The sequence below is a fragment of the Gossypium hirsutum genome, chromosome A12 (assembly GCF_007990345.1).
Source record: "Gossypium hirsutum isolate 1008001.06 chromosome A12, Gossypium_hirsutum_v2.1, whole genome shotgun sequence".
Taxonomy (NCBI): Eukaryota; Viridiplantae; Streptophyta; class Magnoliopsida; order Malvales; family Malvaceae; genus Gossypium; species Gossypium hirsutum.
The window spans coordinates 8,389,368-8,401,389 of record NC_053435.1 but is presented as its reverse complement, the minus strand read 5'-3'; the positions used below and the strand labels follow the sequence as shown (position 1 = coordinate 8,401,389).

Below are 12,022 nucleotides of genomic sequence, written 5' to 3'. Positions count from 1 at the left end.
ATAAATTAGTTGCGTGTAATTACATAAAAAGCAAAACTGTTGTGAAAAAGAAAATTGGAGAAAAACAACGGTTCAATGGTTATGAGAATTTTTTTATATAATTTATAATTTATAATTTTTATTTAATTATTCTTTAAATGGTAATCCCATTAAACTAGTTCTAACTAGAGCTGATCATGGGCTGGGCGGCCCGGCCTGAAGGCCCGCCCAAAAAATGGGAGGGTTTGAGTAAAAATATAGGCCCGAAAAATATATTTATTTTATTTTTAATTATTTTAAATTTTTAATATAACTATTTTTTATTATATTATTAATTTGTGTATTGTTTTAAGAATTGTTTTAGTATTATTTTTATTTGTTTTAATATTTGTTTTTATGTTTTTAAATATATTTGATTTATTATATTTTAAAATTTTTTTATTTAATGAAATAAAAAAAATTTAATATGGGCCGGGCCGGGCCGGGCTCGGGCTTAGTAATTTAATTTCGGGTCGGGCTTAGACAAAATTTTAGGCTCATATTTCGGGCCGGACTCGGGCCTAATAAACAGGCCTAAAAATTTGTATGAGTTTAACCCGAACCCGACCCGGCCCGACCCATGATCACCTCTAGTTCTAACTCACCCACTTATTACTTGAAAGACACGCTTAAAAGAACCGGAAAAAGAAAGGGGTTAGTAAATCTGGATCTAAACCGGAACCCGAACTGATAACCCCACATCACATTCGCTCTACTCTACAAAAACCCTAGTCCCCCCTTCTTTTATTCTCTCTTTGTCCCGCAGTCTCTCCCGCTCCTTCTCGCTGCGATTTCGTCTTCAAGGTTCTTTCTTAATCCTTTCTCTCATTTTTTCTCCTTAATACATGGCAATCAAGTTCTCCTGCTTGAATATTTTTCCTTATTCCGTTTATTTTTATTCTCTGTTTTTCAATTTCCAGATCTCAGTTCTCAAATCGTAGCGCTCTTTTCTATCAAGCCATGGCTCTGGTAAGCTTTATATCTGTGTATCTATATTAGTTTCGTTTCTTGTGGTAGTTTAACTGTTGACAGAATTGACACCTAATGACTAGGTGGAAGTTATTTCGAGTAGAATTAGAAAGTGAAATTTGTAACTAGCTTTTTTACATTGCGAAGGAAGTGGCAGATTGAATATGTTTTATATAGTTACTATCAATGGAATAGTTTATGGATTTGTAGATACTAATCATAACGATAAAAAAAATTGATTTTGATTTTAACTCTACCACCTTAGATTTCAATTGGGAACCATTGACCAGAAGAAAGATTGATGGCGAGATGTTACGTCAATTAGGTTAATTGTGTATGGTAGATGGAAATGCTAAGTACCGTTTAGTAGTTTAGAATGTAAAGGGAATGGTCTTTAAGAGAATTTATAGGGCGAAAAGGATTAATTTCAGGATTTTCCTGGATTAGTTGTAGGGAGTGACTGGTGTTTGACATTGTATTCAACTTCTTAATCAACCGGTTCATCTAATCAATGTGGTGTGTTGATTTACATGCAGATCTTGCATGCAGGAAAAACAAACAAAAATGCCTTTAAGGCACTCATTGCTGCAGAATATAGTGGTGTGCAGGTCAAAATGGTTGAGAATTTTGAGATGGGTGTGTCAAATAAGACTCCTGAGTTCATCAAGATGAACCCTTTGGGGAAGGTGACCTTGTAACGCCTATTAATATATTTAAACTGGAGAATTTTTTTTATGCATGTTACGTAACCTTTTTTCTAGGTCAGTTCACTGAAGATATTTATAACTCTTCTAGGTTCCTGTGTTGGAAACACCTGAGGGTCCGGTATTTGAGAGCAATGCCATTGCTCGTTATGGTGAGAAGATCTGCTGACTCCATATCCTAAATTTTCTTCCTCTAATGTTTGTTTACTTATTGGTATACTTTTCTCTGCAGTTGCTCGCTCAAAGGTTAACAACCCTATATGTGGTTCTACATTGATTGATTATGTAAGATTCTTATAGTAAAATGGTCTTGTTTTCTTCTGTCATCAGTTAAGTTTATTTTAAACCATGGAAGTAATTGTTTGTATGTATTACTTTGGCTTTCTTAGGGTCATATCGAGCAATGGATTGATTTTGCAGCCTTGGAAATTGATGCTAATATTGCCAAATGGTTGTATCCAAGACTTGGTTACGGTGTTTACCTTCCTCCAGTAAGTTCTACTGTCTTTCCTCGCAGATTCTTTTATCATTTTAATTAAGCTTGATTTGCTGGGGCCATACTTAGTCTTTGTTTCTTTCTAATTATAAGACAATAGGTCCCATGTTAAAATTGGAATAAGGCAACTTAGTCATCAAAATACATAATATTAAGGTGGGCATGGTGAAGGGAAAATTGGCATTGATTACCTGTCTATGATTCTTGTTTTATTTATTTTAGAGAGGATTAGTTACACAACATTTAGTACATGCTTAATGTGGTGGTGTTTTCCCATGCATAGTTTCTGGAAAGGAATCAACTCAAGCACTATTAAGTAATTTTGGTAGAAGGGAATGCCCATTGAATTGATAATCAAGTAGGCATGGGTTTTCTCCTCATTATTTTTTTAAGAGATTAGGTTGTTTTCTCCCCCATTCTGATGTATTTATTAATCTATATAAAGAGAAATTTTATTTTTGTAATTCAGTAGTAGCTCATTTTACTTTAATGGTATGATTTTGCCCATCTATTTCATTTTAATCTCTTATTTGTATTTTGCATGTAGGCTGAGGAAGCTGCTATTGCTGCATTGAAGAGAGCCCTTGGCGCTTTGAACACTCATCTTGCTTCCAACACATTTCTTGTGGGACATGCTGTCACCCTTGCTGACATTATCATGACATGTAATCTCTACTTGGGTTTCTTCCAGATCATGACCAAGAGTTTTACCTCTGAATTCCCTCATGTTGAGAGGTACTTTTGGACCTTGGTTAATCAGCCAAAAATCAAGAGGATTCTTGGTGAAGTGAAGCAGGCAGTCTCTCTACCACCTGTTCCTTCAAAGAAGCCTGCTGCCCAGCCAAAAGAAACTAAACCAAAGGCTGAACCAAAGAAAGAAGCCAAAAAGGAGGTTGAGAAACAGGCAGCAAAGGCAGAGGCCGCTGAGGAGGAGGAGGCACCAAAGCCCAAACCAAAGAATCCTCTTGATTTGCTGCCTCCAAGTAAGATGGTACTGGATGACTGGAAAAGGCTTTACTCTAACACGAAGACCAATTTCCGAGAGGTTGCGATTAAAGGTATCCCTGTTGTTTTCACAGTAGCACTCCCTTTTAAAAGCAATGTTTGGACTTGTGATATCTGATACTTGATTCGTGTCAGGATTCTGGGACATGTATGATCCCGAGGGATACTCACTGTGGTTTTGTGACTACAAGTACAATGAGGAGAATACAGTTTCATTTGTCACAATGAACAAGGTTGGAGGATTCCTGCAGAGAATGGATTTGGCCCGCAAGTATGCATTTGGGAAGATGTTGGTGATCGGTGCTAACCCTCCATTCAAGGTGAAAGGACTATGGCTTTTCCGTGGGCAAGAGATTCCTCAATTTGTGATTGACGAGTGCTATGACATGGAACTCTACGAGTGGAAGAAGGTCGACCTCTCAGATGCAGCCCAGAAGGAACGGGTGAATCAGATGATTGAAGACTGCGAGCCATTTGAGGGAGAGCCTCTCTTGGATGCCAAGTGCTTTAAGTGATGGAATATGTTCTTAATTTTACCTTTTTATATTTCTGGTACCTTTTTGCATGTCAGGTTTTATTTATAGGTTGCTGTTTTCAGTTTTGATTAAGGTAACATTACAATTAAGTTTTAATGTTCTGAGATGTTGGATTTGAAATTCTCTATTTATGTTTTATTAAGAAGATATAGTTTCTATTGTTTTACAAGATTGCATCATTTTGCTTTGCATATTTCATTAATCCTCGCAAGAAGGCAGCCATGAATTCCAGAAATTGGAGTGGAGAGGAGCATAACACCAGTGGATGCAAAACCAGACTAACGTAAAATGAACAAGATAGAGAGATAATACTTGCTATGAAGATGGAAGATAATACAAGGGACTGATTGTATCTTATGACGATGGGCATACATAGAAATATGCATGTAAAATTGTCAGTACAAAGAATCATGGCAGCACATCGGAAGCAGGCTAAAATAATTAGGGAAACAAGTTATTTTTGAACTAGTGGAAATAGAGACTGACGTCAAACCTTATGGGAGGGGCAATGAATAATACATAAAATAAGGAAAAGAAAAGGAATATCAGTGGAGAAGAAAACCCTTAATGCAGCCCCAAAACTGATGGGAGTTTTGACTTAGATCTTCCTAACTCAGCCTCCCTAAGTTAAGGTGAAATACATCATCCATCACAAAAGCCAAGCCAAGCCATCTCGATTTCAATTGATGATCAGAACCAGCAGAAAACAAGGGATTTCTTCATCTTCCCGTCTTCGCCCGCTTCATTCCCGTACTGTTGAAAGGCGACATACCTGGGCTCATGCTTGGGCTCATGCTTGGGCTCTCTTCCCTTAAGGTACCATTTAGCAAAGCTAACTCCCTAAGCTGCTGTTTCTTATAGCTATCCAAGGATTCATCCTGGAAATGGTGGAATGGAGAAGGGTGAGCACAAAAACAGAAATGGAATGGTAGGGTTAGCTATCCATAGAAGATATCACAAATTGCTTTTGCTCATTCATACCACTGGCTTCAGAAGATTTTCTAGTATCGCAACAGCATACTCCAGACGAGAATTTACCATATCCTCGGGAAATTCAGCCTCCACCAACACATGCAGTGGCTCATTAAGGTGTTCGTATCCAGGTTTATCTTTCAGTTTCTCTTCCTGTAGAAAAAGCCAGCCACCAGTTGTGAGAATTTAAAGGAAGTAGGAATGGATAAGTGGCCAAACAACCAAGGAAAACTTGATCTTATACTTAAGCAGAAACTGTCAGAACTAGCTCATGCACTATTGTATTTAAGGAGTTACTTTATGTAGTAAAGGTGATCACTGCATTGATTGATCCACAATAGTCACTTGTCCAAAAATGCAAAAGACTAAGTTGCCATTTCGATGATGCTTTTGCTTTTTGCTTCTTGTAGTCGAAAAGTGAAAAGCATAAAATACACATTAACTATAAACAAGAGACAAACAGAAAAAAGCCCAAAAAAAACCCAAATAAACATCATACCGAAATTGGCTGCAAAGCATGTCATATGCAAATGGAGAAGCAGATTACTAGCATAAATGAAGTTACATGAGCAAATTTCACATCACATACAATTTAAAATGCCATTGGGAGGGAAAAAATATGAAAAACATGCTCCTAAAACTAGCCCAAGAACCAGCTACACTCCAATTTTCACGAGAAAGTACAAAACACTTTCACAGTTCCATTATAATCAGAACTTGTATAAATGACCAAGCTAGAAGTAGCTTAAGACTTGACCTATGGTGCATATCAAACTACACTCTTCTACCAAAATTACTTGCTGGAAATTAAAAAGAATTCATGACTAACTTCACCTTTACAGAATCCTTGACTGAACCCTTGCCTCTTATGTACACCCTACACTCTGTCAAGGCTTCAACTCTCTTTAGGGAGTTTCCCCGTGGTCCCAAAATTCGGCCAACAAAATTGTACTGCAAGGGCACTAAGTCTGAACTATTATCTTACAAAGAAGAAAATGAAAACTAACAATTTTCAACATAACTTACATTTGGATATTTATCCACGGGAACATCAAGTCTAACAACTCTCTTTACAATCGGTGTTGTAGGGGCTCTAGGCAAACCGGGCCAACCCACTGATGCAGCTTGAATTGGAGGAACTCGTTGCATATGCCCATTTTCCTGGAAGCAAGATAACAACATTTAACAAATTTCATCTTCCTTTCATTTAATATTAATGAGAAGCAAATTATTCATCGTAAGAATAAATCACAGTGGGAGCCAATAACAAGGCAGTTGAAATTTGTATATAACCATTAAGCAGCATTACCTCTGTTTGCATAACAGACCATCCCTCCAAATCCATCTGTCTCCCATTGGGATGTTGACCAAATGACCTGAAAGGACTATCATGTTCAAATCGCTCTTGATCGACAAAACTAGGAGTAAGACTTGAGACCCTTCTGATCTCTGCAGTTACATGAGAAAAAACAAAAGTGACAATATGCAGTCAAAATTACCTCAATGGTAAAAGTGAACATTTGGGGTTTATTTTTTGGCTTAGGCCACATGTTTTAGTACAACCAATTAGTCTAGGATCAATTCAGCCTGTAATAACTTAGAATCATATGTTGCTAGTTTAGACTAATAGTAGGTCAACTAAAGCTAGGTGGCCAGTTTGTACTAGGCTGTTGTTTGTTTACAATTTCAGTTCAATATCGTTAACATGAGAGATTTATTCTAAGAAGAAGCAAACCGACAATGCACTCATGATGATGAATCTAAGATAACAATCTAGTAAAACGAATTTTATATTTACATCCTTGAGTGCATAACATGAATAGATACGGATAGATTTACTTTTAGTGTGATGTTCATTCAACCAAAAAATAATCAAAACCAGTTTCCAACGATACCAATGATAAGTGATAATGAATCTTATATTGCAGAAAAAAAGGGAAAAAATCAATAACCTTGATTAACAAGCCTGGTACATAGGGGCAGAACTTGGGTAAAAGGCACCAACTTATGTTTCTCTGCCAACAATTCAGCTAAATATCTGCCATTGTTAGATTGTAAGTTAACATTGAAGATAACAATGATAAAGTAAAACCATATCTAGATAAAATGGAATATGTAAAGCACACACAAATGAACTATGAACCTGAGGGGCAAAAGAACATGACCATCAATTGAAAACATAACAATCAATCATACAAAAACAAGAAGATAGAAACAGAAAAGTTTTTTCCTTAAACCAACTTCAAGAACCCAAGAAGATAGAAACAGAAAAGTTTTTTCCTTAAACCAACTTCAAGAACCCATATCGATCAGCAGAAGAAAACTTCAATTATTAGATCAATAAAAGAAAAGCATCAAAAATTGGAGTAAAACTTTCCCAAAAGAACCAAAACAGAACATGGGATTTGATTGATTAAAGTAATTTAAGAAAAAAAATGGGACCTATCACGATCTGTAGGAAGAGAAGAAGCCCTATGAGGAGAAGCAGGAACTCCAGAAGGCGGATACTGAAAGTAACTCCCTGGTGGGATCCTCTCCCCCATCATATATATAAATCACCTTCCCTTATTCCTGCTTCATTCATTCAACATATGTTAGAAAAAGAAAAGGTAATCAAAATCAAGAATCCTACGTAGAAACACGTATATAAACATTAAAGAGGAAAACCCAAACTTACTTTGATGAAAGGAAAGGGAGAAAGTGGCAGATGGAGAAAGGTAAGCTAATAAGCAAAAGAGCAAAAAGGGGCAGAGATGCAAAGTCTGCTGCCCTCTTTTTTTATGTGGAGCAGAGTGTGAATCAAAGAGACTAAAGCCCTACTCCCAACAACGCTCTTATGATGCTTTGTTTTGCTCCATTTATACCCTCTCAATTTTTTACCTCACCCATCATTTTATCTTTTTTTTCACTTTTTCTCATGCACAAATTCTTTTTATTGTGTCGTCGTGAAACATGTGAAATAAAAATGTTTGGATTTTTTAATCCTTTTTTCTTTAATTGTCATTCTCCATATGATGTTATCATCCAAATTCTTCCATCATTACTGTTTGTATTACAACTTTATATGCCAATTCTTTCACTTCTCTTTTTTTTTAATCAATCTTTTCTTCAACAAAATAATTTTAATTATGATTTATTATTTATTTTGATATTATCACTTTTAAGTATTTTATTTTTATTAATGAATCTCTTAACTAAATTAAATTAAATTAAATTAATTATGACACATGATATCATCATCATAATTTTGACTTTGACCAACAATAATTTTAATTTAACGTATATAACACTTTATAATTCATCCATAAATTTACTTCATCTATAACTACTCTCTCAAGATTTAATAGCATACACGAATGTTTTGCGTGTTGCAAAAGAGACAACCTTGAAATTTGGTCTCATCTTAATGCTCGATTATATTTGTATATTGAGCTTTCAACTTTCATAGAATAATTTTTTTTAATTTTGACTCATCATATCTCATTTCATGCAAAAAAAAAAAATCAAAATTAATTTTTTTTATTTCATTTTCCACTGCCAGCTTAGCTTCATGCTCCACTCCATCCGTTCCCTGATCACCATTTCTCCAATCTCCATACAACGTGGCTAAAGCAAGTGCCATTTTTCTTTTTTTAACCGCTTGCAACCTTTTATAATTTCAAATAATTGTGGAGTCTGCAGCCTGCAATGTTGACTGGAATTTGATTTCCTGTTGAAGTCCTCGTATAATCGAAAGTGTAAATCCTTGGTCATGTAAGGCTCTACTTTCTTTGTCTAATAAAAGCAAAGTTGCAGGACTCAAATTTTCTTGTTCAAATTGATAGCAGTTTTTGCTTTTCATTCTAACATGAAGATCTTAATTTTGAAGCAACCCAAGTCAAATTTTAAATCGAAGTTCGTCGTGTAATTGAACCAAGCGCGAAGAATAGCAGCAGTATTTAAATTCTTCATTTTGCATACTTCAGATAACTTCAAGAGCCAATCTTTTGTAGATAAGTTCTTATATTTCTTGTCGCATGGCTTTTTTATTTTTAGGGTCATCTGTAACACCCTTCCGGGATGCTACTCGGATAGATTTCAGACTTGGCGAACAGTTTGTCTTATCTTTAAAACTTTTACCACTCAATCTACTATTCACAGTGCTTACACCAAAACGAATACTATTCTTACAATATAATTTCCTCATTCATCTACCCAACGTTAAATATATACACATCATAGCTGGAACAAGACTTTCAATATTTACAATTTCATAAGCTAAGCCTATGGATCGCCCCCAATATGTACATACTTAAAACTCAAAAGTTGCTAGGCTCACGCAAGATACAGCAAATTCTGGCTTAGTCCCTCCCTTTAAGTTCAAAATAGCTTTTGTTACCCTAAAACAAAATAGATCAAGGAACATGGTAAGTTCAAGGTGAACTTAGTGAATTTGCAAGTTGCTTACTCGCCCACACATATAGCTTGCGAAGAATATAATTTATGCATAAAGACAAATAGTTCGTTTAACAGTTCATGTATAAGTAACACGCATACACACACTTTGCTCATAATCTATCACCTTTACTCTCTGTGGACATACGCATTACGGAATATCTAGGTGAATTTACCCAATGCAACGTATACAGGGTGAAAAATCTTGGCGAAGTTATACTTGGCTAATACACCCCAAACACATGCCTGTGAATTCACATTTGTGGCTTCATGTTTGCGGACATATACTTGCGAACTCAGATTTGCAGACTCATACCTGCACTCGTTTATACAGATCTATACTTACAGATAGTTCTTGTAGACTCACGTTTGATGAATATTTCTCATTCAATCATGCTTGGAGAATTTAGCCCCGTAGAATCGCATTATGTGAATTTGTTCACGCGGACTTGTACTTTTCGGACTTATTTCCGTTAACTGTCATATAGCGGAGTCTCAATGGACCAACTTGGCCGAGAAGCTTGAAAACAAGACTTGTTGACTATCTTACATACAATATGGTCCTTATGGAATCATACTTGAAAGATAGTCCCTACTAACAGATGCTTATAGATGATCTTGCAAACTCATACTTTAACAATCCACGCAAATTCAAGCTTGACAGATTATCATGTTTGCAGATTCATTCTGGAATGGTTACACACTTGTGCTTTTAAAGTCAAGTGCGAATTATCATGACTTGTAACCTGAGGGCAAGTCCCCGCGTACTATCATAATTTATAACCACGAGAACAAGTCCTTGCTGACTCTAGTCCTCCTTCAATTAATATCTCGCCACAACACCAATACTTCTTCAATTATCATTCCACCACAACACTGATACATCATTCAATCAACATCTCGCCACAACGCCAATGCGTCATATTTTATCTTATTCTTGGACATATTTTTTACTATCAAGAAGACATTAGCATGCCTCCCATTCTAATTTTTACAGCTCACCAACATAAGAGCAATTCATATATCAATCAATACCTCAATGGTATGAGGTTTACATACCCTTTCACATTCAACAGAACAACATTGACAACATTAGAAACAACAAAGTTCAACATCACCAAATGTTACAGTAGAATTTTCCAACAGACATAATGTAATACCCAAAAAAATTTCTATAGTAAGATATTATCCTTGATATAGAAAAATAAGGAAATAAGTGACAAAAAGGGAAGTTTTGAGTTATGACAACGTTGAGAAGTAAATTATGATATCTTAATTCAGGAAAGAACTAAATTGTAAAAGTGTGAAAAGTTTTGTTGCCTAAGAGAAAATACTCAAAACTTGAGGGGTTAAAGTGTAAATATGAAAAATTTGAAGGGCCAATAGTAAATATTTTAAGGGTAGAATGATCTAGAAACTAAGGAAAATAGATGAATTAGGATCAAATTGAATAGGTGAAGAATTATGAGGGACTAAATTACAATTTTACCAAATTAAATGATGACTCAATGATGGAATTTTAAAAGATAATAAAGGGCAAAATGGTCAACTGGAAGAGAGAGAAATCTAGAAAGTAATAATGATGTTGATGATATTTTATACTTATTTAATTAAGATAAATATTATTTTAATATTTTAACAAGATATTTTATTATTTATTATTATTTTATTATTAATTTATTTAATATATAAGTAAGGAAAGATGAAGAATTTCTATCATCTTTCCATCCATGCAATTCACGTTAGAAGAAAGAAAGTTTTTTTTCTTTATAATTTGGTCCTTCCACCAAAAATCTACCATTTTCACTTAGAAATCAAAAGAATTTCCTTAGCTATCAAGAGAGAAAAATGACAAGGAGACTATGAGGAGCTAGAATATCAAGTTAGATTCAAGAAATAGAAACTGGAGGAGAGAGAAAATCAAGTTAAAGAATAAAATCAATGAGACAAGGTAAGAACATCAAGATTTCAATATATTTTTAAGTTTGATTCTATTGAAAAAGTATGAAAATGATGTCAATGTAGAGTTTTATTATATCAGGTTTTATACTTTTGATATGTTAGTGAAGAGAAAATAATGAGAAATAGTGTAGAGAAAGAAAATAAGGGTGTTATAAACATGGTAAATAAATATCTTGCACTAAAACAGTTTTAGACAGCAGCAGTAGGCTAACTTTGAAAAATCACCATAAATTTTGGAAATCGAATTATAGAATGAAAAAATATATAATTAAATCTTATTGAGTCTAGTTTCTTATAGAAGAAACGTTGTAGGCAATGGAATTGTTAATTATGAGATATAATAAATTTTGTGATACAAGGTTAGAATGATTTTAGGTTCCCCTGTTCTGATTTCAGAAAATCATCAAAAATTGGAGAAAAATAATTAAGGGCTTAAATTTATATGTTTAAAATCCTTAATGAGTCTATTTTCAAGAGAAATAAGCAGTAACATCATCCGAATCTCGTACAAGGAGATAATTAATTCTTAGCTAATAAGGGTCGAAACTGTCAGACAGCAGAACAGGGATAACTTTAAAGAATAAACTATACTTATTGGCTAAATAAAAAATTCTGAAAATTTTATGATAAGAAGATATGTGAGTATAGTTTTAGGTAAAATTAGCGGATCTTAATTTGGATTTCTGTATCTTAAGATAAAAATAATTTAGTGACTATGACATGGATGGACAGTTTTGAATATACATATAAGTAAATAGTGAAATTATAGATAATGTTACTTATAAGCATGTTATATACATTAAGGATGTGGAATGAGAGGAGGAAGAGGAAAATATATATGAATATTCAGCTAGTATGGTTAATTTGCATGTTTTAGGCTCAAGGACTAAATTGAATAAACATAAAACTTTACGGGGCAATTTTGT

General features: G+C 34.5%; 2 protein-coding genes across 5 annotated transcripts; one reads left to right on the top strand and one right to left on the bottom strand.

Moving 5' to 3' along the window:
• Window positions 1–657: 657 nt before the first annotated feature.
• Window positions 658–3,894, top strand: LOC107928364 (elongation factor 1-gamma). Its single transcript, XM_016859572.2, has 8 exons — window positions 658–822; window positions 939–987; window positions 1,524–1,673; window positions 1,783–1,843; window positions 1,924–1,976; window positions 2,081–2,182; window positions 2,735–3,245; window positions 3,328–3,894. The coding sequence occupies exons 2-8, from the start codon at window positions 979–981 to the stop codon at window positions 3,705–3,707; spliced, it is 1,266 nt and encodes a 421-aa protein (XP_016715061.1). The 5' UTR covers window positions 658–822; window positions 939–978; the 3' UTR covers window positions 3,708–3,894.
• Window positions 3,895–4,059: 165 nt separating this feature from the next.
• Window positions 4,060–7,602, bottom strand: LOC107928370 (KH domain-containing protein At1g09660/At1g09670). 4 transcript variants are annotated; one of them, XM_016859579.2, is made up of 8 exons: window positions 7,378–7,602; window positions 7,143–7,271; window positions 6,653–6,738; window positions 6,010–6,149; window positions 5,727–5,861; window positions 5,535–5,651; window positions 4,710–4,853; window positions 4,060–4,606 (listed from the first exon to the last, which is right to left on the bottom strand). In XM_016859579.2, the coding sequence occupies exons 2-8, from the start codon at window positions 7,244–7,246 to the stop codon at window positions 4,448–4,450; spliced, it is 885 nt and encodes a 294-aa protein (XP_016715068.1). In that variant the 5' UTR covers window positions 7,247–7,271; window positions 7,378–7,602; the 3' UTR covers window positions 4,060–4,447. The 4 variants fall into 4 exon arrangements, with proteins under 4 accessions (XP_016715068.1, XP_016715077.1, XP_040938562.1 ...); XM_016859588.2 differs by having other exon boundaries at window positions 7,143–7,274; window positions 7,378–7,540; XM_041082628.1 differs by lacking the exon at window positions 5,535–5,651 and having other exon boundaries at window positions 7,143–7,274; window positions 7,378–7,542.
• Between the last annotated feature and the right edge of the window lie 4,420 nt (window positions 7,603–12,022).

Bases quoted from the DNA above. Each gene is read 5' to 3' on its own strand.
- LOC107928364 (XM_016859572.2), top strand. The intron at 2,183-2,734 runs GTAAGTTCTACT...TTTTGCATGTAG, and splicing joins ACGGTGTTTACCTTCCTCCA to GCTGAGGAAGCTGCTATTGC. The intron at 3,246-3,327 runs GTATCCCTGTTG...GATTCGTGTCAG, and splicing joins CCGAGAGGTTGCGATTAAAG to GATTCTGGGACATGTATGAT.
- LOC107928370 (XM_016859579.2), bottom strand. From the start codon at position 7,246: ATGATGGGGGAGAGGATCCCACCAGGGAGTTACTTTCAGTATCCGCCT. The intron at 6,150-6,652 runs GTTATTGATTTT...ATGTAACTGCAG, and splicing joins TACCAGGCTTGTTAATCAAG to AGATCAGAAGGGTCTCAAGT. The intron at 5,652-5,726 runs GTAAGTTATGTT...GTGCCCTTGCAG, and splicing joins CCGTGGATAAATATCCAAAT to TACAATTTTGTTGGCCGAAT.